Raw genomic sequence first — 26,421 nt, 5'->3', positions numbered from 1 at the left:
GGAGGAAAACTGCAAAATCTAACCCAACTTGTGGCAGTAGCAAAAAAGATGCATATCTCTGGAGCTGGCCCACTTTTCTCTCCAAGCTGGGATGCTGCGTGTTTCTGCTGTAATGGCTGCGGATCACAGCGTTCGCTCTCGCGCAGGAGGATGCCCGCTCTCTGCTGAGCCAGCTGTCGGACCGCCAGGCGCTCATCAGTAGCAAGCTGAGCGCCGCCAGAGCGGTCAGCTCCGAGCCTGCCTTACACTGCGAGGCCAGCGATACTGAAGGTACGGCTCACATGTGACAGGGAGAGCTCTGAGCTCGCCCTCCACTGCGAGGCCAACGACAGTGAAGGTATGCCCCATTGTAGGCAGGGAGAGCTCTCAGCCCGCCCTCCACTGCGAGACTAGCGACACCGAAGGTGTGGCTCACATTGGGCACGGAGAGCTCCGAACCCTCCCCCCCCCCCCCCCCCCGCCCTTCACTGCAAGGCCAGCAACACCGATGGTATGGCTCACAGTGGGCAGGGATAGCGCTGAGCCAACCATCCACTGCGAGTCTAGCGACAGCGAAGGTATGGGTCGCTCTAGGCAGGGAGAGGTGTGTCCGTCCCTGGTGACAGCTGAGGCACCTGCCAGGGCGTGTCCACCAGGATTTGCCGCCCTGGGACAGATGAATGGCCAGGCGATTGCTTCTGGAGACTGGCTTAAGCCCCGGGGGTACAACACGATTATCTGGGGCCCAAATCGTATGAACGGTTGTATGATCCCGGCTGCCGCCTGGAAGTGCACAGGATTCCAGTAGGTCACGCCCTACTTTTTGGCTACGCTCGTAGTCTGTAGTGGGGGCAGTCCGTGGAAGTTCGTAGTCCGTAGTAGTTCGTAGCTACAGTGGGGGCAGTGAAGATCCCTCCTGATCTAGTTGCAAGACAGCAACGTCCCAGCATAAAGTGCCTCCGGCCAGCGACGCCGAGGATACCTTTCTCTCTAAGCTCAGTACCATCGATGGTTTGTTTCCGTCGAACTGTGACTGAGATTGTGACTTATTTTAGCAGTCACCACGTAACGAAGCCAGCGTGCCCGTAACTCCCACGTCTATGCCTTATCCATGGACGTGGCGGGTGTCACGTGTCACGTGCGACACGTCACGTGTCACGTATCGCACACGTGCTGCGTCACGTGTCACGTGTCACATCACATGTCGCGTCACATCCCGCGTCTCGTCACGTCACGTGTCACGTGTCACGCGCTCCCAAGTGAGCGTGTTCTTCCGACAGGCGACTAGCCTATCGTGTCCCTCTCTCGCCGCTGCGGCGCCGGTCTGGCGCGTCGGGCGATTGGCGCGCGCTGAGCTGACCTGTGACCACAGGCCGTGATGGGCGATTGGCGCGCGCTGAGCTAACTCGTGTCCACAGGCCGTGATGGGCGATTGGCGCGCGCTGAGCTGACCCGTGTCCACAAGCCGTGATGGGCGATTGGCGTACCCTGAGCTGACCCGTGTCCACAGGCTGTGGTGGGGCGATTGGCGTGTCCTGAGCCGACCCGTATCCACAGGCCGCGATGAGCGATTGGCTTGCCCCGAGCCGCCCCGTGTCCACAGGCTGTGGTGGGCGATTGGCGCGCGCTGAGCTGACCCGTGTCCACAGGTCGAGGCGAGCGCGATGGCTACGGCCGGGAGCGTCGCTCCGAGCTGGACCAGAGTCTGGAGCAGGCGAGGGCTATCGGTCGGGAGGCGGCCAAGCTACAGGACAAGTGGCGAGAGCTCGGCCGACGCGCCGAACTCTTCCGACGACGCGCTGACTCGGCCCTGGCGGTGAGCTGCGGAACTAAACCATTCGCCAGCGCTGACGGGGAGACGAGGAGCGGGCGTGAATGGTGCGATACCGGGTCCAGCACTGGGACGTTGGTTCGAATCCCGCGCACTGCTCGAACATTTCACCGGTTCTGTCGTGGGATTGGACGTGAGAGGTTGCAGTGTTAGTGATCCTAACCGTCACATGTGCCGCTGGACCATCTAGCAGATTATCTCTGGTGGTCAGCTGTCGAAAAGAGCGAAAGGGCTGAAATGAGTGACTGTCCTTTTACCAGCTGTTGGCGTAGTAGTAATTCTTTGCAAAGGTCGGCGTTCAGTATACGTACCAGAAGATATTGGTTAAACAACTTATCAGATCATACATTGTATACATTGTGAGAAAACGTGACGTTTCATGGTAGCGCTTGTAACCATCAGCGTCACCATGAAATGTCCATTATTCTCCATACCTATCGCTGCTTGATAACCTGGCATTCACTTATTATGGAATGTCGGCTACTTTTACTATGAAAACTTACGAGTCGAAACAAATAGGATCTGGAGGTCTTCCTCGCGCATATCCGGTATAGCTATTTATTGAGCTGCGATTACGAACTAATGCGCATTTTACCCGGTGTGTAGTTCCCGAGCGAAGCGGAGCTGTATAGGGCAAGGTCATGACCGCGCAGGCTCAGATGGTCTTTCGTAACTGGGCGTATTGACACACAATCTGGACACAGTTGGACGCTGCAGCAATGGCATCCGCCGCCGCCGTGGCTGCTTACTCACTGCACTGAGCAGCAGGTGCAGGGCTCTCCGGTAATGACGTTGCCAGTCCGGGGTTGCTGAGTTAGGTCATGTCGCACGCAGGGCAGCGTCAGGGCATACCACACGCACGGCCCGAGCGCACGGCTCTGCATGATCCAAGTCCGTACTATAAGGGATGAGCCCAGTGATCCACGCTGAGTTCTGTCCGATGTGTGCCGAGTCAAAATAAGTTGAACGTTTGAGTTGCTGATAATGAAAGGTTTTAAAGGGTGAGAGGCCACAGCACGGCAGTTTTTGGATGTTGTGCATTTCAGCGAAACGATTCGGAGAACGAAACGAAGTGATGAACTAATCCAGGAAAGTCCATGCCGTGCAAAGTGTTGCTGAAGCTACTCCTCGTCACACTAGAGCCTGTGAAGTGGCCCCAGGGCCGCCTAGGAGGGTATCAGAGCGGTAGCGATGTTGCTCTCTGGGGTGGTGTTGACAGGATCCTCGATCTCGTCCTCAAGGGACATCTTCTGTGGAGTCATGATTTGACGAATGCAGATCACGTTTGACTACCATTGCTTTTTATCACGCGTTACCATTGAGTGGTTATTGAATACTACCGCTGTCTTGGTCGTGCGAGAAATACTTTCGTCACCGCTGAGTGAAACGTGAGTTAACTTTTACCTGGGGCACTTTGTGAAAACGGTAGCTTCACACAGACACAGTCTGTTTGCTTTCCTGGCGCGGGCGCTGCCACCGGCCGTAGGCTGTGCCAGTAAAGGGGAAAAGCGCACGACTCAGGCGACTCGAACCCACCCCGCCGCAGGTCTGTGAATCAGAATGCAGGCGTTCTAACCAGCCGATCTATCAGAACAGATTGAACTGCTCTGCTGGGCAGGACGATTTAAAGTACAGTTCGGTGCTGTATCTTCCGCCAGTTTGTACCACAAAAAGGGTGTCAAGGATTGGAATGTAAGCATTTTGTGCGGTTCTGTTCCAGAGCAAAAGAAATGTTGGGATGGTGTTGATCACCTTTTGCTAATATATCTGGCCATGTGCACAGCTTCGAAACCTACAGTTTCCTCTGTATGACCAATGCCTCTTTGATGACATGGCTTTATCCCAACCCTCTGGTACGCGCAAGATTTATTAATTTCAGCATGCAAACTCCCAACTCATCATCCCCGAAGCATAAAGATTCACAACCCTTCTTGCTTATATCAACTTCCGGCACATGTCAAAGCGTTGGTCGCGACATTTTTTTAAGACGGCCGCTGCGGAGACGCATCCGGTCGCCAGTATCAACCCAAATTGTCTTCATAATTATTGACATGTTTCGTGAGAAGGTCGTGTAAAATAAGTTTTATGTTTAGATATGTAATGCTCAAACATATAATGCTTTGACACACATGATATTTAGTTACATCGTGGCAGTGCACTCAAAATGTCCTATATGCTCTTGTCCGTACGTGCCGGACCACGCCATTTCCCACCGTACTGTCTTTTGCGCCTGGAGCCACCTTCGATCAACGATGGACGACACCTATGTTCGTTGATCACAATGGCTCGAGTTTCTCAGATGTTTTTTTTTCTGTAAATCATACTCCATTTAAAACATTTAAAAATTATACCTTCACATCGCTCTGAAATGTAGTCACACCTTCGCAGCCATATCAAAGTCATCATCCGTGAAATATCATTTAAGAGTTATTCTATTCCGTTATCGGAGACGTAAACCAAAGTGGCCGAAATCCGGGAACAAATCAGGTTCTGGGATAGGTTAGATTAACCTTATCGGTTCATTTCCCCGCAGCCGATTTTTCAAAACAAACGCTCCTGTAATAAACACACGTTTTTGACAAGCGGTACAATTGTGCTATAATTTAAATTGGACGGCAACCACGGTCCATGAACACAGTGAGCCAAGAGCTGTGCCAAGACCCGTGAAAGGGCTGGAGAAGCTCGATACTGATGTGATGTCGCTATGTCGCTCGCAGCAAATCCCGCCGGCCTTTGCTCAGCCTATGGGGCAGATTTGCCCGCGCTGCATCACGCAAAGTGGTCCGATCTCGACCAAAATGTCACGCAAACCTTCCTCTCACCACGCTGATTGGAAACATATGCGATTTTTGGGTTTTGCCACTGACGGTACTCGAGTTGTAGGGGCCGCTTCAGAATTTGTGGAAGTTGTTTTAAAAGTCCAGGCCAACATGCAACAGATAAGTATATCTTAGCATCCAAGCCGTGCACACTTACGAAGCCGTTTCACTCTCATCCTGCGGGCCGCACCAGCCTCTCCTTTTCTGGTGCCTCCGAAAACGCGCCACAATACCGTTCCAGCTCCCCGGCACTGATAGACTATTTTTCACTTTTTGCTCGCTTGAGTTTTGGGAGAATGGAAAAGTCGCCGGGGCCAGGTCAGGCGAATAGAGCGGGTGTTGGGTAGTGGGGATTTCACATCCTCTCAAAAGCGTCGCCGTCTCACACGACGGCGACGTGAGGTCGTGCGTTGTCGTGATGGTGCTGAAATCTGTGGCCTCTCTCGGATAGTGTTTTTTTTGGCATGGCTCCAATAATCTTCTTCGGTGCGAGGAGTACTATGTGGAGTTAATCGTCTTATCCCGGGAAGGACGTCGGTGCTGATTGTGCTGTCTGTGTCGCAGAACACCGTACACATGGCCATCCCACCCGCGCGTCAGCGCAATATGATTGTAGCAGTGGGCGCGACCAAACCCCCCAATCGCTACAACCCCCGCCCATGTGTCTGAGCTTGGGCTGGGGTGTGGTCCTCTCGTCGGATTTATTTTACTCCTTGCTCTTGTTTTCGGCCAGCGGGCCGCAGAAATGCGCCCGCGTCTCATCAGAAGTGACTGTTAAGTCCGGAACCTGTTTGTAGCCAGCTTCGTACTGCTCAAGCACTCCTGCGCAGCCTCTGCGCGTGCATTCTTCTGCTCTTGTCGGAAGCAGTGCAGCACCCATTCACAGCACACATGCGAGTACCCGAGTAGCTTCACGGCCCGGCAGATTGTGACTGTGCCGGCGCTGACGAGGTTGCTAATGTTTTGTAGGCTACTCCACCGCTCCTCCGAATCATCTGCCCTCATAAGCGCTCGTCGTCAGCCGTGCGCGCATGCGTTGGCACCCGTTTTTGGGGTTTGTTCTAGGCGTTTGTTTGCCCCTTCTTATCACGATTTGTCCCTTGTTGGTATTTGTTCGAGGCGTTCGTTTGCCACTGTCTGCCGCTTGCCCAGCGGCATATGGTCCGCATAGAAGCAGAACTGTGCCAGTAAGCATGTTTCCGAAAACTGGTGCGTGTTAGCTTAAATATATATATATATATATATATATATATATATATATATATGTGTGTGTGTGTGTGTGTGTGTGTGTGTGTTTTTGAATGTATCCTACTGAACATGGAGCAAGTAGGTCGAGGCGACTTCGAATCACACATGGGTAACACTGCTGCAAAAGAAACGAAAAAATTGCGCCACAAGTGGCATTGTGGACTCATCATCGGTTTATTTTCTAATGATATTTCTTGCGCCGCTGCTATGTCCTGGTCTGGCTCAACAACCCACGAACCGCTGCGGCCAAAGGCGTAGTTTTGCAAATTTAGTTGGAGCTACTGAGCAAGACAAAATGCCTTAGCCTACCTCAGAGTAGTCAAAACCGTATTTATCCACAGACATGGCTCACTTTATTTCCAAAATTTGGATGCTGAAGTCCAGTCCTGTAACGTCTTTTTTGCATTTTGAGGGCAGGTGTTGCTATTTCTCCCGCTTATCCCTAATCTTGTTTGTGAAAACACACCCCTGCCACAACTGAACAGGAAAATACACTCCTGACGATGGGAGTGTCCCCTGGGGCGGAGAACGGAGCTGAAGACGGTGCTCAGGATCTGGTGAACGCGAACTCCTGACGATGGGAGTGTCCCCTGGGGCGGAGAACGGAGCTGAAGACGGCGCTCAGGATCTGGTGAACGCGAACTCCTGACGATGGGAGTGTCGGAGCTGAAGACGGTGCTCAGGATCTGGTGAACGCGAACTCCTGACGATGGGAGTGTCCACTGGGCCGGAGAACGGAGCTGAAGACGGTGCTCAGGATCCGGGGAACGCGAAATCCTGACGATGGGAGTGTCCACTGGGGCGGAGAACGGAGCTGAAGACGGTGCTCAGGATCTGGTGAACGCGAACTCCTGACGATGGGAGTGTCCACTGGGGCGGAGAACGGAGCTGAAGACGGTGCTCAGGATCTGGTGAACGCGAACTCCTGACGATGGGAGTGTCCACTGGGGCGGAGAACGGAGCTGAAGACGGTGCTCAGGATCCGGGGAACGCGAAATCCTGACGATGGGAGCGTCCACTGGGGCGGAGAACGGAGCTGAAGACGGTGCTCAGGATCTGGTGAACGCAGCGAACTCCTGGCGATGGGAGTGTCCACTGGGGCGGAGAACGAAGCTGAAGACGGTGCTCGGGATCTGGCGAACGCAGCGCAGGCGGTGCTCAGCTGGCAACCAAGCACTCACGCAAGGAGACCTGCACTGGGCCGCAAGGGCATCACCACCAGCCAGCGGTCATGTTCCGGAAACGAGGGCTGGGGCGGTGAGCCATGTGTGCGCCAATGTTTGGTGCAGAATTCGGTGGCCAGAAACTTGGCGTTTGATTTCAGTGGCGGTGGTGGCCCTGCGGACGGGGCTGGGAGATGGCCACGGCTTGTTTGCGTTGGCCTCCATGTTGCACTGTGGGACGACGTCTTGGAGTCGCCATGTCTGAGAATTTGTACTGACATGTAATAACAAAGCAGGAAGCTGGGCTAACAGCTTGCTGCATCTGAGCAGTACGGCCTGCGACCGCCATTGCTGTTGCTGTCATCTGGCCTGGAAAATCGCACTGCTGTTATCTGTTCGCATCTGCGGGGCCTTGAAAAAGCGCGGCCGTACTGCAGCGGCAGCACAGCTGGCTATGCGGTCCTCCACCGGGCCGACGCCTCGCGCCGGCGGCGCCTCAGTCGCCGAACGACGCGCGGCCGGCGCGCGCACCGCCCCCGGGCAGGCGGCGAGCGTCACCTTTGACCCGCGCGCGCGCGGTTGCGACTCCGAGTACGCCGCCGGCGACGGTGCCACGCGTCGCCGCGGGAGCTCGTGGCCTCGCGACGTTGTGGCGTGGTGCGGGTGTGAGCGTGGTCACGTGACAGAGCCGGCGTTGCCATGGCAGCGCGGCCGGTCCGCCCGATCACCTGGACGCCGCCGGCGGCGCTGCGCCCGGTCTCTGAGCCGCCGCGGCTGACCCCGCCGCCGCCGCCGCCGCCGGACGCCGTCTCCGGCTACGCCGAGCTGTGCTGCGAGCGGCGGGCGGCGCGCTCGCCGCTGCTGCTGCCGCGACGTCGGCTCTCGGGACCCCCCGGCCGACCGCCGCCGCCGCCCTGGCGTGCGGCTGCCGGTGCCGTGTCCCCCGCCCCCCGTAGGGACGTTGACGCCATCTGGCTGACGGAGGTGCGTGGGGCGAGCCGCTCGGACGGCCGGCCGCCGGACGGTGAGACCTGTCACCGACTCAGTGATGAATGATGTGTGCTGCAATATGCCCGTTGCTCCTGCGTGCGAGATCCAGAGGAGGCAGCCGTCTGTCCGCCCAATCAGTCTGCTCATCGCGTGTTTAATGTTTGACATCCACATACGCACGGGGGTGATGTTAAATTCGGTGACACGACTCAGGCTGCGGGACCCCTCCACAGGCCACCGGTTGTGGGAGCACATATATATGAAGAAAGGTTACGTATCGGTCATTGTTATGAGACGTCAGTTCTGGTGTCCGCGAGGGAAAGAACCTCGCCGTACCTGTTGACAGCGCAGCGAAAGCGCATTTTTGCTTCATGTAAATGCGATGAGCATGCCGTTTTGTCCAACCAAAAATTGTGTCCAACATCCATACAAAGCACCAGCGTCCGCCGCCTCTGGCCGGGTCCCCCGCGCTGTCCGGCCCACCTCTGACCGGGTCCCACGCGCGCCTCGCGCCGTCCGGGCCGCCTCTGGCCGGGTCCCCCGCGCTGTCCGGCCGCCTCTGCCCGGGTCCCCCGCGCTGTCCGAGCTGTCTGGCCGGCCCCCCCCCCCCTCGCCGTCGCAGACCAGCTGCAGACGGATCTGGCTGCTGTCCATCACTCGGTGCCGGCCTCGGAGCCGGCGGCCTGACCCGCCCAATTTGTTTGGTTTATGCCGAGCTGGACCGCTGGTCGAACCGGACATATTGACACCCCCACTCTCGGGGCAACAAGGCCGTGCCCCTCTTTCCCCTCCCTCGACCCCACCCCCCACCCACCCTGACCCTCACCCTCAACGCATGCAAGGATCGCTCCAGTCTTGTCGCCGTCGGAGGTCTGTTGGGCTCCGCCACCTCGGACTGCTGCCGGTGTGCGCGGGTTGCCTGCGTTGCTATCGGCGCGGACGGTGGTGACGGTGGCGCGTGCGGCCCCATCCCACGAGAGACGCCGGCGCCGTGAAGCGACGGTGCGCGGCGCTCTCCGGCGCCATGTGGTGCACCGGAGCCGCGGCGATGAGACGGCCCCTGATATATGGCGCCGCCTCGCCGACCAAAAGCAAACAGATGTCGCCGGCCGCCTCCAAAAACATGCCGTTGACTTGATGACTCGGTTGAAAAAACACGCCGTGAATGGACGACCACGGACGGAAACCCGGCGGTTCCTAAACACTGGCGTTGGAGACGCGCGGCTCGCGCGGGATGGTGGTCTCCCATTCATCGCAGAGGATCGGATTTTTAATGAGAGGTTTCTTTTGTCTTCCTGGTGGCTTGAGTGCGGCCCCGGGGGTAAGGCGCAGATTGTATCAAAGGCAGAGCGACGACGGGAAGTTTGTCAGCGCGTGGTTTTCATTGGCACTCCTTGGTGCTTTGTCTTCGCATCGTGCCTACTTTCTTATTTATTCGGCACGCTGCTTTCTTATTTACTCGGCACGCCGCTTTCTTACGTATTCGGCACCCTGCTTTCTCATCTACTCGGCACGCTGCTTTCTATTCATATGCATCGCATTGCATCCAGCGCTCTCTGCCCTATGCTCTTAATGGATGGAGAACTATGATTTTGCGGCGGAATGTGATTTCAAGATCATTGGTCTTGAACTGATGAGTCTGCATTTGGGCACCGTCCACCTGTGGAATGAGTCATGTATATGAGTCCTGGTCCAACAGTGAGTCCAGGCCCAATCCTGGCTTTGTGTGGTTTTGACGCATGTTTGCATGCAGGAAATGGCTCACGTGATAAAATTTTGCGTGAAGTAAGTTGGTCCTCCGCGCAAGGAAGCTTATGGAAACGTGATCACCAGGGATGGAGAATGCCGTAAAGGTATTTCCAGCACAGCGACCTTTCCATGGAAGCCTTTTCCTCCAGCCTTTTCCCTGGCATGTGAAACTGCGCAGTTTCCGCCGAAGGTGGTGTCGTCACTGCGGCACCCGGCATACCGGGTTATCCACCAATGGCGGTCCCTCATCGAGAGAACTTCGCCGCCATGTTTTGCTCGCTGTCGTGGTCCACTAATGCATGTCGATTTGAATTACAAACTCAGCAGCTGGCGAGCTTGCCACTCGCCGTGAAGGCGTGTGGCATGTGGCGTGTGGCACGCTGTGGCATGCCACAGCACGCTCGTGGAGGCGTGCGGGAAAATGGGATGTTAAGTCATGCACGCAAGCTTGCTGTTCGGCTTTTGGTGCTGTTTGTGCGCCGAAATTTGATCTCGACTGGCCCCCGGCATTCGTGCCTAACTGAATGTTCAAGTTTTCAACGACTGCATGTCAGTGGGACGGGTGTGGCCGACGGCCACATCATTTTCATAGTGACTCATGGTTCCGTGTGCTAGAAAACGATGCTCCAGAGACCAGGCCGTTCAACACCCGCAAACACCACAGCCACCTTGTTTACGTCACTATATATCTGCCAAAGCTCAGAACCCTGGGCGTAGATAGCAGCGCAGCGTGCACAAATGTTTGGAGAGCGATGTGGGTGGTGTTTGCGGTTCCGGTGACGACGCCGCCGATCAGGCCAATCGTCTTCCGCTGTCCGCTGTGAGATTTGTGACTTGGCTTTGCTGGCAAACGAGGCAGGGCCAACAGCCAACGTGTTTATAGCCAGCGGCTATGTAGAGGGAGACCGGCGGACACACACTTTACGGAGACTTCAGGCACCGTTCTGTCCTGGTCAAAACGATGTCGTCTCCTGGCGAAATATTGTGTGCGTGCTCGTGCTCGATTATCGCTGGATGGTTGGCGCCATGATAAGGAGAATGACGATTAAGTGTGTGTTAAGCGTGTTAAAGATTTGTCAAATTTCCCATCGCATGTCGTAAATTGTGTGCCCAGCTACCGGCGCTGCACATTTTTCCTAAAATCACACAATAGTTATAAAACTAGATTCACTCCGTAAGCCACTCCGTAAGCCACTCCGTAAGTCCAGAGTTTGTATGGTCTTTGAGCGAAACGGTTGATTGATAGCTACAGATGCCTTATTGTTACAGAAAATAAAATGGGGGCATTTTGTCAACCCTGCTCGATATAGAAAAAACGCCACGAGCACCTTTTGACTTGAAGGAGTATACTTGAGTGGGAACTATGGCAGTGGTCACGCTAACTCCTACGTTTAATAGTCTGCTTTTGGCATTTTGCCCCTGAAGTGTATCATTGCCTACTTAACTCTGTCACATGAGCATTTCTCGCCTTTCCTTCTCAGTGCGTCGGTTATCCTGTGAGCATCAGCGCACATCTTTCTATCTCCTTGGAAGGGCATCCCAATGTCCATCCTCTCAATAGAAAGAAGCTGATTCTGTTGCTGCTCGTTTGGGCAAGAAAACTGCCATTAACTTGCAACCGTTCGTGTGGTTACGTCGAGAAGGCTTGGGCGTTTCAATCGCTATTCAAACTCTACTCCCCCGGACGCCTGTTTCACAGAAGAGGCACGTGCTGGAGCGGTGCATGAACGAGGTCGAGCAGCGGCTGAACGACATCGAACAGACCCAGCCTGACGTGGTCACCAACGGTGACGTCGCAGAGGACCGCCTGCTGGAGGTGCAACGAAGCCTGGATGACGTCAATGCCCAGGCCAGCCGGCTGGCAGAGAACAAGTGAGTGCGGCAGTCAACGCTGCTGATCTGCTCGCCGGACTCGGATTGTACGCTTGTGGCTTATCGGCTATGGTAAATGCGATCTGCCTCGGTATATGATGGCGTGATTGCATATGATGCGCGCAGGTTCGACGGGCTGTTAGGGCGTAATTGATGTCGATGATCGACGAGAAAAGATTCGCTCTTTGGTGAAGAATCCGATAAGCACTAGAAATGATTCACGTCAAGTTGACTACAACCCGGTCGAAGTCATTCAACTCGCGTTAGCTGAACCACGTCTGGCTTTACATCGATGCCTATTTTAGTTGCGAAGTCAACGTAGAGACTATGCATCAACGTCTGGCTTTGAATTGCCCCTTGGCTTAATCGCGCACTGTTCAACCCAGCGACTCCCAGCGCTGCGCTGTGACGTCTGACATCTGTCTCAGTTGTTCCCGCCGTCGTTGAGCTGCGACAGGCGGTCCTCTGACCCCGTCTGATCCTGTCTAGCCGACCCCGACCCCTGACCCCGTCTGATCCTGCCTAACCGACCCCGACCCCTGACCCCGTCTGATCCTGTCTAGCCGACCCCGTATGACCTCGTATGACCCCGTCTTACCCGGCGCAGCGTGCTGCTCCCCCCCGGAGCACGCCACCCGGCTGGCTGCCCTCAACGGCCGGTGATCGTCTGACCCTGCCTGACCCCGTCTGACTCCGTCTGACCCGGTGCCTGTGCGGCACAGTGTGCCGCTCTCCCCGGAGCACGCCGCTCGGCTGGCCGTCCCCAACGGCCGGTGGGGCTCTGACCCCATTTCGCCCGTCTGACCCGGTGCCTGTGCGGCGCAGCGTGCCACTCTCCCCGGAGCACGCCGCTCGGCTGGCCGTCCCCAACGGCCGGTGATCGTCTGACCCCGTTTGACCCCGTCTGACCCGGTCTGACCCGGTGCCTGTGCGGCGCAGCGTGCCGCTCTCCCCGGAGCACGCTGCTCGGCTGGCCGTCCTCAACGGCCGGCTACACTCGGTGGCGTCGACCGTCTCGGCGGCCTACGGCGGGCCACCGGCGCCGCCCGACCTGGGCCGCTCGGTGGAGCCGCCCTGGGAGCGTTCCCAGACCGAGCACGGCGTGCCGTACTACCTGCACCACGGCGAGCGACGCACCCAGTGGGACCACCCGCGGCTCGACCAGCTCATGCGCGGCCTGCCGCAGCTCGACGCCGTCCGGTTCTCGGCGTACAGGTGAGCCGGCCGGGCTGCTGTGAACGGTGGGCTGCCAGTCATGGTCGGTAAGCCGTCCGCTTCTTCCTTGTAGCTTCTTCTTCCCCTTTGTTCGGATACATGGATTGCTGAACGACTGGCTGTGACAAGGAGACCCTCCGCTGTGCCCTCCGGACCTTACACTGGCCAGGGCCTCAACCTCTTTCCGTCAGCAGGAGTCACGTTTTCTTCTCAGTTAGGGGGGTGAGGGCTCCGGCCACGTACCAACGTGGTCTCCAGCGAAATCCGATCAGCAATCCTATATTCGGCGTATTTTGAGAGTGGGTTACGTTATTTTTCACCATTCAACCCCCTCAATCGATGCTGACCAAGTCGTGACTTGGGGACTGACCCCCGACCCCATCGTGAGTTGGGGGACGGCAGTACCTCAGATTACCTGCGAAATTACGTCCCTATTCGTCAGAATGATAGGGCTTCAGCTGTCTCATCCGCCTCTGTCCTCCTCATCATGGCAGAACCGCGGCTGTCTAATCCAGCTTCGTCCCCTCGCGGCGGCAGGGCATCATCGGCCTCACCCCATCCCTTCTCCGTAGGACGTCCGACTCTCGCCTTATCCTCCTCTCTCTCACGCCAGTTATCTCAGCTCACTCCCGTCTCCCTCAGTACACCAAACTCTCATCTTATCCTCGTCCCCCTCGGCACGTCAAACATCTTACCTTACCCCCGTCCCCCTCTGCACGTCAGGTTCTCACCTTACTTCGTCTCCTTCGCCACGTCAGGCTCTCACCTTACCCCCGTCTCCCTCGGCACGCGAGACTCTCGCATTGCCCCCGGCTTCGCCAGCACGTTAATCGTCTCACCTAACTCCCGTCTCCATTAGCACGTCAGACTCTCACCTTACTCCGTCTCCTTCACGTCAGTTATCTCAGCTTGCCTCTATCTCCCTCAGCACGCCAAACTCTCACCTTACCCCCGTCTCACTCAGCACGCGAGGCTCTCGCATTTCCCCCATCTTCGTCAGCACGTTAATCGTCTCACCTTACCCCGTCTCCATTAGCACGCCAGACTTTCGCCTTAACTCCGTCTTCCTCAGCACGTCATGCATCTCATCTCACCCCGTGCCGCCAGGACCGCGCTGAAGCTGCGGCGCCTGCAACGCGCCCTGCTGCTGCACCGCCTGCCGCTGGCCGAGGCTGCGCAGGCGTTTGAGGCGCAGGCGTGGCGCCTTCCAGCGACCGGTCTCGTGGCCGTGCCCGACGTGGTGGCCGTGCTGGTGGCGCTGTACGGGGGTATGGACCCTCCGGTGACGACGGACCTGGCGCTGCGGATGGACCTCTGTCTCAACTGGCTGCTCAGCGTTTACGACAAGTGAGTGGCGGCGGACCTGGCGCTGAGGGTGGACCTCTGTCTCAACTGGCTGCTCATCGTCTACGACAAGTGAGTGACAGCGGACCTGGCGCTGAGGATGGACCTCTGTCTCAACTGGCTGCTCAGCGTTTACGACAAGTGAGTGACGGCGGACCTGGCGCTGAAGATGGACCTCTGTCTCAACTGGCTGCTCAGCGTCTACGACAAGTGAGTGACGGCGGACCTGGCGCTGAGGATGGACCTCTGTCTCAACTGGCTGCTCAGCGTTTACGACAAGTGAGTGACGGCGGACCTGGCGCTGAGGATGGACCTCTGTCTCAACTGGCTGCTCAGCGTCCACAAGTGAGTAACGGCGGCCCTGGCGCTGAGGATGGACCTCTGCCTCAACTGGCTGCTCAGCGTTTACGACAAGTGCGTGACGGCGGACCCAGCGCTGAGAATAGACCTCCTCCTCAGCTGGCTGCTTAGCGTTTACAAGTGAGAATCGGAACTGCCTCGGCTGCCGTGCAGTGACTACGACGTGCGAGGATACGCAGTGGGGTGAGCGAGGCATCGCTTGGTTTGCTGCCCCTTCGCTCAAATGATGATGCCTGATGTAGTGTGCTGTTCGGAAGTGAGTTGTATCATGCGAGCTGGAATCGTGGGTATGCAATTGACTTTGCATCTGGCGTGCAAATGTCAAAAAGAACCACGGAATATTGTGCACTATCAAGGCACTTGGCACGTTAACTCCTTAGTCCGCTGTATTTCAGCCTCACTATGATGTCATGCGCGGTTTTCTGGCATCCAGTATGACATCACACCTTCGTTGCAGCCGTCGGACTGGTCGCATTCCTGTCAGCTCCTTTAAACTGGCCATCATCACTCTCTGCAAGGCACATCTGGAGGAGAAATACCGCTGTGAGTACGGAGTCCGACGCGAAATGGAAGTGAGGTCAAACGCTGCGGACGCTCGCATCGTGCACCGCACATACAGAGCTAAGTGCTCATTATTCATGGTCGATGTGCACGGTTGAGCCGGGTCAGATGTCGGCGTCGGCCGTAAGTAGTATTTGCAGTCGACGGACCAGCTAGGCGTACCGCTTCCGAGCGGAATGTCTGGTCCCAGGGAGATCAGGTTGGGTCACCAGAGGGAATGAACACCATCCATCGAGCAGGCTCAGCGGTACACCCCGTGCGTATTCTGCTGTCTACATGTGGATATCGGTGTAGGGCTTAAAGGAATGTCCCACATTTGAAGATATTTAGGCAGGCATCAAATGAGGTGGAAAGGGCTCACGTATAATTATTGGTGTGGTAAAAGTGCAAAAGATTGCTGTGGCAACAAAGCGGTACTGTTTTGTAAGTATGCTCTCCAATATGGCCTTGTGTTATTACGTCATGGAACGTTTTTATAATATCAGAGTCGATGCCAAACTGGCGTTGTAAGTGCAGCATTGCCACTGCAGCGGACGGGCTGACCCACTTATAGGACTGTATTTCGCCGCAAGGTGGCTTGTTAAAGGAGTGTGTAAAGATGTCGATATTTATGTGCACATGTTTTGGCCCTTTGTCGTGGTGCTCTTCCATATTTTTCCGTGATGGCATGTTTTTCAGGTGCATTTGCATTCTCGGTGGCGGCGCTTTTCATGCTCATTTGATTCTTAACATCATGCTGGTCATAATTGGTAGTAATACTTAGATGCCTGTATTATGTATCAAAAACGTGCCGTTCGTGATAGAGACTCGCATTCAAGACGTGAAGCTAGTTGACAGCTAATTGCTGTCCGCTGACGAGACGATGCGTGCTGACGTACTTCAGACACGAATAAGTTAATAGCCATATCTTTCTGGACCTTGAACAACAACATGGCCTTGGAGAAGGAGTTTTTGTGGTGCTTTGATGACGGTGTGCATCTTTGGGTAACTTCGAATTAGGCGGCGTGAAATAATCTGCACATGTTTGCGTGCACCTAGCTTACAGGCGACAGCATGCACAGTCTTACAAAGGGCATGACTGTGAACTGCAGTGAATGACCTTGAAAAGTTGATCAATAGCAGCTGCAAGGGGTCGAGGACTTCTCGGGTCAGTAAACGATCAGAGGAATTAACCGGAAAGCCCACGGAAGACCGTGCAGGAGGTGTCCTGGGGATACGCCTGGCTGCGCACAAGAGGGAAAGGATCGGATCAAGCGATGCGGATGATGTCTCGGTGTGTGACTGTGTACCAAAAGATCAAAACAGTATACTGCAATACAATAGAATAAACGCATTTTCATGCCTGTCCAGTTTCACCACTATCACTCGTTAGAAGGGGCCCTGTGCACAAAGCCATCGCTGGTCCGGCTCCGCCAGCGACAGACTTTCACCTGTTGCTCCCTCCTCCCAGACATGTTCCAGTTGGGCGCCGACAACCGACAGCGGCTGAACGAGAAGCAGCTGGGTCGGCTACTGAGCCAACTGCTACAGCTACCTGGTCAGATGGGCGAGGAGGTCGCCTTCGGCCCCGCGGCCGTGCAACCGTCTGTCACCAGCTGCTTCCGCGCCGCCGCCGCCGCCGCCGCGGCTGACGGTGACGAAGAGGACGAAAAGGAGGGGGAGCAGGAGACGACCTTGTGCGAAGCTGAGGTCCTGGACTGGCTGCGCGCCGAGCCGCAGAGCCTGGTGTGGCTGCCGGTGCTGCACCGGGTGGCGGGCGCCGAGAAGTCCCGACATCATGCCCGCTGCAATGGCTGCAAGGAGTACCCCATCGTCGGTTTCAGGTTCGGGCCGGCAGAGGCAGCGTGAATGTCTGAAAGCATGCGTAGTGCGACACGGAGGTTTACATTACTTGAGTGTTGGCGATTTTTTCCCAGTGCCCGACTTGCAAAGGGCGTTACAGAAATACACGTAAAAAAGTAAGGTAAATTGCGTTGTCACATGCTTCTTTGTAGTGGAAATGGTCTGCGTTCTGAAAGTAAGCATTCTATAAAATTTCCGTGAGCTTGGTTGGGTATCGAACCGAAACCAAAAGTTTGGTGACCAATCTGCTCATTTCTTTTGGTGCTTTTACGTGTTTTTCAATTCCATATCTTGCATCGAATATGTGTTCGCATTATATCGGGTTTTAATGTGCTAGGTATCAAAATGTGATGCGGTGTTGAGGATGTTAGGGAGCGTATTATTGAGTGGCATATGTCAGCTTTACAGCTTAAAAGTTCTTAAACGCCATGTGAGGGCTGCATTGCTTCCTTGTAACTAGGACTGTCTTGCTCGTAATTATGGTTTTATGAAACCAGTCACGCGCATCACGCAGTTTCCAATCCTCTTGAGTTGATCCAGTTGTACCTGCGTTACAGATACCGGTGTCTGAAATGTTTCAACTTCGATATGTGTCAGCAATGCTTCTTCACCGGACGTGTCGCCAAAAGTCACAAACTCAGTCATCCCATGCACGAATATTGCACAGAGGTAAGCGAACATCAGCTGAGATGCTCTGGAGGGAAGAAATATAGTCTTAAATAGCCTGCGATGCATGCATTGGACCAGATCACTACCTCCCTCGGCGAAAGAGCCTCAGCACACGCTCCGAGTTGCGTGCCGCCAATTTGAATAAACTCATTTTATACAACTGTTTTACTTCCCCACCCCTCCGTGAACCATGTTCGTCAAAGCTGAACGGCAATGCGGGATGAGTTGTAAAGGGCGACGCTGAGCACATGATTGTTGCACAAGCATTTCTCAAGCTGATCATCAAGCTGAGTGGTGGTTGGCTCATAAGTCATTTTCTATTCGGGAATGTCATGTGCCATTGATGCTGCGTGATTGGTCTTGCACCACGCTGTTTCGCAAACAAAAACTTTGTTTTTGCTATTGCTGTCTTTTCGGGATTCGCGTTGGGCCTTGTTACCGTTATGGCTGTGTTCCAGAGTTCGTCAAGCGATGACATCAAGGACTTCACCAGGTCGATACGAAACCGGTTCAAGTCGAAGCACTACTTCCGCAAGCATACCAAGCTGGGCTACCTCCCTGTCCAGCCCATGGCTGAGGTATTGGCCAGTAAATCGTCCGGTTCGTTGTCCCTAAACATCGATGTTTTAGCGGTGCCGGCATCAGTGCTGCCGTTACGAAGCACAGGAGCTATACCTTGGTTTCGGCCTCATGGACCTGCGCCACATCATTCAGGGCTGCTGGAGCTCGGTCTGCTGTTTTAATATTTCCCTTATACAGTTTCCCTTTCAACTATAATCAGTTCGTCTCTGCTAGAATAGTTCGATATGGCCAACGACTTCTCTAAGCGTCATGTTAAACAACACGCCTTCGTGCCATGTTTTGCTGGTTGTTCATTTCCAAACACATCATGACGTTCCTCTGTCACCCTTTCCCTTTCAACGAAACTCAGTTCGTTTCTGCCAGAATCGTTTGATATACCCGACTTTTCGAAGCATCATGTCGAACAATACGTATGCATGTCCTGTTTTGCCCGGCCGTTTGCTTCCAAACACATTACGACCTCGTAGTTACGAGCGCTGTCGTCCGTTGAATTCCGTCCTAAGCGGTCAAGTCATTTTAAGTAAGTTATTTTAAACAACGCGTCTTCATGTCATGTTTTTGCGGTCGTTCATTTCCAAACACATCATGGCCTGGTAGTTATGAGCGCTGTTGTTTGCTGAATGCCGTGACGTCACACGGTGTGTCGTCTCAGGGCGTCACTTCGGCCGCCTCCGCCGATCATCTGCGCACCTGCTCGCTGGACCAGGGCACGCGCACGAACGGGCACGCAACCTCCGAAGTGGACGCTCACAGCTTCTCCAGTCCGGAGAGGTACGTTTCGTGCTGGGTCGGGCGGTGCGGCGGTCCGGGCAGTCTGAAACATGATTGGGGTTGTGCTGTTTGAGGACTCAACTGCATGGGGTTTAACACGTTTGATAGACTAGTGTATCATGGCACTTCTGAAAAAAGATGCCGCCTGATTGTTTTTTTTACAGGGTGTCACTGTGTATGAGTGTCAGTAGTGTCATCCTTGCTACATCAGCTGTACTTGTGTCGTTCGTTCTCGGAGCCCATCTTCATGTAATTGAAAGGTCAATTTGGCTGACTTTGCAGTATGGGGATTTTATGTATTTGTGCAGGCTCGCTTTCATGCGCTCTTTTCTCAAAGGCCTTCGGCATTTGTGGAATGTTTTAGTGTTAAATGACATTTTGTTTATGAAAAATTTATATTTCGAAATGCTCCGAACGACAAAAATTGAAAATGAAACGGAACATATTCAGCTCTGCAGCGAATTACTATTTTTTCGTCATTTTCCTGCTTGTTTGACCTACAGAGCGATTTTCAGAAGAAACTGTTTGCTTTCAGCCACTTAGAACCGTGGACATATTGCAACTCTGGGCAGTTACACGCCATAGGCCTTTGTCACAGATTTCGTTCCGCAGCGTGGCCGTTACTTGCTCCACGGAAGCGAAGCACTGCCGAGCGTACAGTAACCCGTCCGGCGTCCCATGTCTGTGCAGTGAGGACGAGCTGCAGCTGATCACGCAGTACTGCATGAGCCTCTCGTCCGAGGGCGTGTCGGACGAGACGCGCGACGAGCAGCTGCGCGCCGTCATCCGCCAGCTGGAGCAGGAGAACCGCGCCCTCCAGGCCGAGTACCAGCGGCTGGCACGCGCCGGCCCCGCCGCCCCGGCCGGCCTGCCGGCAGCCGCCGCCGGTCCGCCTACCAACGCCGAGCCGGAGGCGCCGCGCGCCGGCGACGACGCCGACCCGCCCCCGGCTCTGCCCGCCTCACCCCCACCGGAGCTGGGTCGAGAGTCGTCGAAGGAGGAGGAAGAGGAGGAGGCCCCGCCTCCGGTGGCCTCCTCCGGGGAGAACGCACCTCCTCCGGCGGCGGAGGAGCCCGACGGCGGCCGACCCGAGGGCGAGGCCCCCCTGCAGACCAGGATGCAGGAGCTGGACGAGCACAACCGGCAGCTGGGGCAACGGCTGAGCAAGCTACGGCGCCTGCTGAACGGGGTAAGGGACGGGGTGGCCGGGACAGGCTAGGGCTGACGGGGTACGGCGGAGGGGGCGGTCGGGATGGACTGGGGCTGAGGGGGAAGGGAGAGGAGCAACTGGGACGGGCTGGGGCTGACGTGTTATGGTGTATGGGAGCGGTCGGGACGGGCTGGTGCTGACGGGGTACGGCGGAGGGGGCGGTCGGGATGGGCTGGGGCTGACGTGTTATGGTGTATGGGAGCGATCAGGAAGGGGTGGGGCTGACGGGGTACGGCGGAGGGGAGCGGTCGGGACGGGCTGGGGCTAAGGGGGTAAGGGAGAGGAGCGGTCAGGACGGGCTGGGGCTGACCGGACACGGCGAATGGAGCGGTGGGGACGGGCTGGGGCTGAGAGGGTATGGGATGGGAGCAGTCGGACGGGCTGGGGCTGACAGAGTAAGGGAGGGGGCGGCCGGAACGGGCTGGTGCTGGCGCGGGACGTTGGACAGGAATGGTCGGTGATGTGCCCGGTTCGACGGTACCCTGGGCCAGTGACGGCGGGCATAGTCTCTCTGAGTTATTTCTAAGGAGCCAACTTCCCCTCTGTGTAATCTTGGTGCCTTTGTACCAGTGAATGCGTGCGACTTCTGGCACCAACCTCGTCTGATAGAACAGTTTGTACAGACATGTTTGGTTTGGGTATTAGGTCACATTTTGCACGTTGTATCCACATGTGCATCATTCAGACATTAGGCCTTTTTACCTTTCACGCATCACTGCTACCTAATTTTCCCCGCAGTATTCCAAATGCACCTAGTTCCGAAATACACGGAAAGTGGGATAGTCACGATTAAAACTTTTTGTTTGTCGTCAGGTAAATCAAAATAGCCGGTAAACCTGACTCTGGAAGCGTTTTTGTTTCATCGTCATGTACCTACTCGCCATTTTATGTTTGAGCATTTGGTTGCATGGGACCAAATCATTAAGTACTGCATTTATGACTTAATAAATAAGTGCTTGATGATGAAACAAAAGCGCCTCTGGAGCAAACCGTTATGTCTATTTTGGCAAGTTTGACGATGAACCATGGATATCATTTCCGCTTGTCATATTTTCGAGATTGCAAATTTGGTACCAAAGAAGGTTTTAGTCCCAAAAGGTTTGCGTGAAAAGGACTATTACGCACTCACGCTAAAGCAGAATAGACCAGCCAATTGTGGATGAGGTGGAGACCGGATTATGTCGTTTTGGGGACGCACGGTTTTGTGAGTTGACTTCTTACAAACACGGAAAAAGTCCTCCGCGCCGTCAAGCCTCAGCGCATCTCGTCACGCACGCACGTCATCACAATGCATTTGCACGGCGCCAGGACGATTGCAGACGGCAATCCGCGCAGCTGTGAAGAACGTGATGTGATGTGATGTGATGTGATGTGATGTGATGTGACGTGACGTGACGTGATGTGATGTGATGTGATGTGAAAGTGATGTGAGTATGCGTGGGTCAACGCAAGGCCGTCCGAGCGTCTCGAGTTGACGGTCCGGTGTCTGCCTGCAGGGCACCAACCTGGCCCGAAGCAGCACGCTGCAGACGCGCTCGGTGACGGCCTCTCAGCTCGCCAGCGACTCCCCAGCGCCCGAAGGTCAGCCCAGCAACGACGCCAGCGGCAGGGGCGCCGAGCTGGCGCTGGCCGCCGGCTTGCACGGGGCCAAACAAGCAGCCGGGTTTGCGAGGGATATTGGTAGACGAACTGTGGTGCTGGGATCACATGTAACTGCTTCCATCACGTATTGATATGCGTACGTCGCTTCCATCATGTATTCATACGCGCACGACGCTCCCATCATGTATTGAGACGCGTACAACGCTTCCATCATGTATTCAGGCGCGTGCGACACTGAAGTAAAACATGGAGTTCAACGGAGAGTGGGGCAGGACAAAGAGCAAAAAGCGCAAGGTCCCGATGCAAAGATAATAGAGCAGGGTATCTCTTCTCTAGCTTGGGTACCCTGCAAGATGCTCCCTTACCCTGAAATCGATTTGCTGTCGGTTGGTCAACGATAAGGCAGCTTCGGGTGCGCTGTGCCAGTTCAGATCTGGGTCGTATAGCTTGCCCCAGATGCAGTTGGGTTGGACTGGATAGGATGTGTTGATATACATAAATATAAGTCGACTACAAGAGGTAAGTATTTCTGCCCCGATAGTGCAGTTGGTTAGAGCACCTACCTTTCGATCCACTCATCCGTGGTGGAGTGGGATCGAGTCGCTTTGGGTTCTCGCTTTATGACCTCGACGGATGTGGCTTGCGGCCGATGGCAGCGGCCGCGCTAAAGCTCAGATGACGTCAGAGGACACGACGCATCGTGCCGGATATTGTGGCATGTTGAAACTTTGCCGCTAAATTCTGCCCCTGACCTGGAACTGCACGATCAGATTGCAGTTGTCAAGGTTCACACAGCAAGCAGTGTCTAGCGTGAGCTCTCATCCCAGAAATCCATTCATTCAAAAGGTTGGAAACAAATCCTGAAAGATACGTGCGAGAATGAATGGTTATGGTTAACTTATAAGAAAACAATATACAGCTGTGCGTGCAAAGTATGCCAGCGGACTTGTACTGTCACCAACTATTCCACACGAAAACTATAAAGTGGGTGTAAATCTCACATATCGCTCAGATTACCAGTGAGCTGAATTTGCGAACTGTGTTAAGAACATTTTATCCGTTTCAGGTGGCTGTGGGCGTCCGATTCCGCTGGCTTTTTCGCTGCCCAGCAGAGAACAGTTCAACGCAGAGCTGCTGAGTGCGTAGCTGCGTAGCTGCGTAGATTGCCCCTCCCCCACCGTTGGTGGAAGTTATGACCCAGACAATGCTGTCGGGTGCATGCTACATCCGAGGTCCGTGGCTACCGCTGGGTGTAGGTGTGATTTCACGAGTGGGCGATTCATTACAACAAGCTACTTATCTTCCGAATGCATATCCTCACCGCATGGCTGACTGTCATGCGATAGAGCTTTGAGGCCGAGTGGTGAGTTGAGAGATGAGGGTCGCCGCCGCCACGGGTGCATGGTTCGCCCTGTTACTAGGAGAGTGAGGTGCCGGGCACATCGTTGCACCGGGCTGTCCACTGCTGGCTGGGTATTTGAATATTATCGTGTTGAATGCAGCCGTTATGTGTGCTTTGTGTAATTGCCGTGAACAATGTGATATTTACTGGTCTTTACACGTTAGCAAGCGCTTCCGGAGCGGCGGCAGTGAATGTTGGAGCGCAGGTGGGAGCGGACGCGCCCTGTTTCGTATCTTTTTGCGGCTAACGCGTCAACAGTGTGTTGTGTAAATAAACAAAAGAGCCAACCCAGCGTTCACATGGCCCGGTTTTGGTTGCAAGTACTGTGGCGTTTAGATAGCACCATATCAACATGATATCAACCAAATGTCTTTAACTCAAGAGGTGAGATGAATGGAACTGAGCACTGACGTCCTAGATCCCCCGTTTATTCGAAATAAACAACGCTTCTAACCGCTGCATGAACTGCCCGCGAGCACAGAGCAGGGGGATGTATTTGAATGAATATAACATTGCCAAACGTTCGGCATGTCAATTATGCGCGTCTACATGGTTACTCTCTTGAAAACTGTATGCTACTGTTCGAGAGGAAGTCCTCATAAATATATTCCCCACCATAACCAAAAGGTGAAATGGAGCGTATGTACCTGCTTGTGTGTAATCACGATCCAGCGGTAGCTTTAAGATGCTTGATTTCGTGTTCGTACTTTGCCGATTCGGACAACGTTATGCTGGAACAAAAAATGTGCACTGGAGCGAAATTGTAGTGTTTTTCCTCTTAAAGGCCGTGCTTTTAACGTGTGTGCGCGGATGTACAAATGGTGGGCGGTTGGATGCTTCACAGAGAAACGGCAGAGTGAAACAAGTGACATTAGCTCCGACGTATGCCGTGTTTTCTCCTGAAATCTGGCGGACAGCAGCGGCAGGCTAACGGATGGGAAGTGCTGTCTTACAACAGCATGAACAACCAACGTTGCGAGCAAGATTGCAGAAGATGATAGCGCCGCTTGAACAACAGCACTCATTCAAATAATTTCATTGTTGTTGTGTTACGCTGCCACATAAGGCTGCGTAATGACATGTTTTCAACAAAGACAAAGTGTAACTGACTGGCTTGAAACGCGGCTTCCAAATACTTGCCCGACTTTTGCGCCTTTGTAAGAAGCTACAAGGTAGACACCGGTGGCAAATACTGACGTGTGGGCTGTGAACTTACCACTCTTGAGAAGACTGAGACTGACCTTTTCTAATATCATGCAGTTCGAATTAGGAGCATATATTGGGTCGCATCTGTTTTCCGCAGTCGCACTGGTGCGGAAGAGTCCGACAGCATTCACTGAGTTCCTTCCAAACGTTTGCTCATGTCTTTGTTCGGTAACTGGAGCCCTTGAATTTAAGATGCTCCTTACAACTCATGTAAAAGCTTTTATATTAAAACAGGAACCAGTTCAACATGACCATTAACTTTTAAAACGTGTAAGGTGCGTTTGCAATTGCATAGGGCTGTCTCTATATGAGCGATAGATTCACAATTCAAGGGACACATGTGGGAGTATTTTTACCAATGTTTTGTTAACGCGCAGACATCATTTCATTACATCGCTTACTACATCGCTCACTACACATCACTACACATCACTACACATCACTGCACATCATTCGCTACAGACATCTATGCTTTGTTTTTACGTCCGTGCAAGGACGTATGTGAACAGCGCGTGACCAGATCAGTCAGTGGCATTAACCGACATCCGGCTTATGTGTACGCACGCTGGAGTGTGACACTAGTGAGGATTGATAGGTCCTCTGTAGACAGCGGATAAGCTTGACCTTTAGTATATCTCCGTCATTTCCGTGCCGTATTGTGCCGTGTATACAATACCGCGATCGATAACCTGCGCTGGCGTATCGCGCGCGTCTCCGTCAGGTTGCCCCAGCCGCAAATGCCACGCAAAATACCCACGTCGCACGTGGAAATGTTGAGCCACCATCTTCTCGATTTGGTGGGTGTAAGTGTCTTCGTAGTTGAGGCGGTACCAGTTATGATAAAGCGGGGATGAAGCCACGCCTGAACCACGTTTGCGCTTCTAATGTAGCTTCGGCGGCCACAGTAATCAGTACAGGAACATTTCGTTCAACGCAACGATTCAGCAGGATTCATATCGAAGCGTAATATAATGATAATGATATCTGTCAGATATCACTATTTTATCATCTTTTCGTGTCAGAACCGTCGCCTCTCTGGCGATTTATGGGTGAATCTCAGCAAGTGATTGCGCCCCTCGCTGAACGGGCTCAGTTCCTAGTCTTGCCTGCACTCTCTGCCGAATTCGACCAGCCCCAAAGCCCCCAATTCGACCAGCCCCAGCCCAGCCCATGTTGACCAAAAGGACGTCCAGTGCCGGGGTTGAGGGAAGACAATCTACTGGGCTTGTGTGATATGCGGACAAGCAGACACGGCTTTGACAGACTGGCGTGACGTTCAGACACCGCAGTCCTCCCGCTGTTTGGCTGTTGGAGACAATTTGCGGGCTGAGGCATCGCGCACAAAATCGGTAGGGCGTCTCTCATGGATTTTCCGTACCGATGCGTCCTGAAATCTGTCTTTTCACAAAGTTGAATTGCCCCGGCACCCCACAATCCTGCCATAGTATTATGATCTAAGGACCATCAGCCATGTTATGAATACATTTGCAGCAGATTTGCAAAGGTTTGTAAAAGTTATGAGTGTGACGCGTCATATCTTTAAAAACAGGAACCCCAAGCCAAATTGTACGTTTTGTAGTGTTTAAACTTGTACACCCTCCTTGACATAACTTCTATGAGCATTGGAACTTTGGTTTTGAGATAGGCTGCTTCTCTCGGAGTTTAAGTTCTCACCTCTCAACTTCACACAAGGGCATGGAACATCAGCACCGTCGCCACGTAATCTGGCACTGGCAACTGATTCATGAAGGATGTCACGGGATGTGTGGTTAGTATATCTCCGGCTACTGGTTGGCTGTCCCTGGAATATCCACGTTGCGGGACAGCTGGGAGGTTCATGGAGCCCCGTGTGCCTGTGGTGGTGGACATTAATGTTACAACAGGACCTTCTACACACAGGGGTGTTTGAATGTGTACGAGTCCTCGGCACACTGAAACAGCGGAGTTACGGCGAACCATACATGGGCAGCCTCTCACGGTGGTAATTTTTTAGTTTCTTTATGAGC

General features: G+C 54.3%; 1 protein-coding gene across 1 annotated transcript in view; it reads left to right on the top strand.

Annotated features, from left to right (window-relative positions):
• LOC119095006 (dystrophin) overlaps window positions 1-22,977 on the top strand; it is a 48,245-nt gene extending 25,268 nt beyond the window's left edge. Inside the window, exons 4-16 of the mRNA XM_037217914.1 lie at window positions 147-270; window positions 1,629-1,795; window positions 11,479-11,651; window positions 12,591-12,866; window positions 13,974-14,213; window positions 15,028-15,113; window positions 16,582-16,954; window positions 17,531-17,642; window positions 18,101-18,220; window positions 18,877-18,995; window positions 19,686-20,184; window positions 21,702-21,786; window positions 22,874-22,977. Coding sequence (XP_037073809.1) covers window positions 147-270; window positions 1,629-1,795; window positions 11,479-11,651; window positions 12,591-12,866; window positions 13,974-14,213; window positions 15,028-15,113; window positions 16,582-16,954; window positions 17,531-17,642; window positions 18,101-18,220; window positions 18,877-18,995; window positions 19,686-20,184; window positions 21,702-21,786; window positions 22,874-22,953 — 2,454 coding nt within the window. The 3' untranslated portion in view covers window positions 22,954-22,977. The remainder of the gene's footprint in view (window positions 1-146; window positions 271-1,628; window positions 1,796-11,478; window positions 11,652-12,590; window positions 12,867-13,973; window positions 14,214-15,027; window positions 15,114-16,581; window positions 16,955-17,530; window positions 17,643-18,100; window positions 18,221-18,876; window positions 18,996-19,685; window positions 20,185-21,701; window positions 21,787-22,873) is intronic.
• Window positions 22,978-26,421: the final 3,444 nt, after the last annotated feature.

Source organism: Pollicipes pollicipes, unplaced genomic scaffold (assembly GCF_011947565.3).
Source record: "Pollicipes pollicipes isolate AB1234 unplaced genomic scaffold, Ppol_2.1 Scaffold_4219;HRSCAF=4965_pilon_pilon_pilon, whole genome shotgun sequence".
NCBI classification, from domain to species: Eukaryota; Metazoa; Arthropoda; class Thecostraca; order Pollicipedomorpha; family Pollicipedidae; genus Pollicipes; species Pollicipes pollicipes.
This window is presented reverse-complemented; position numbering and strand designations above follow the sequence as displayed.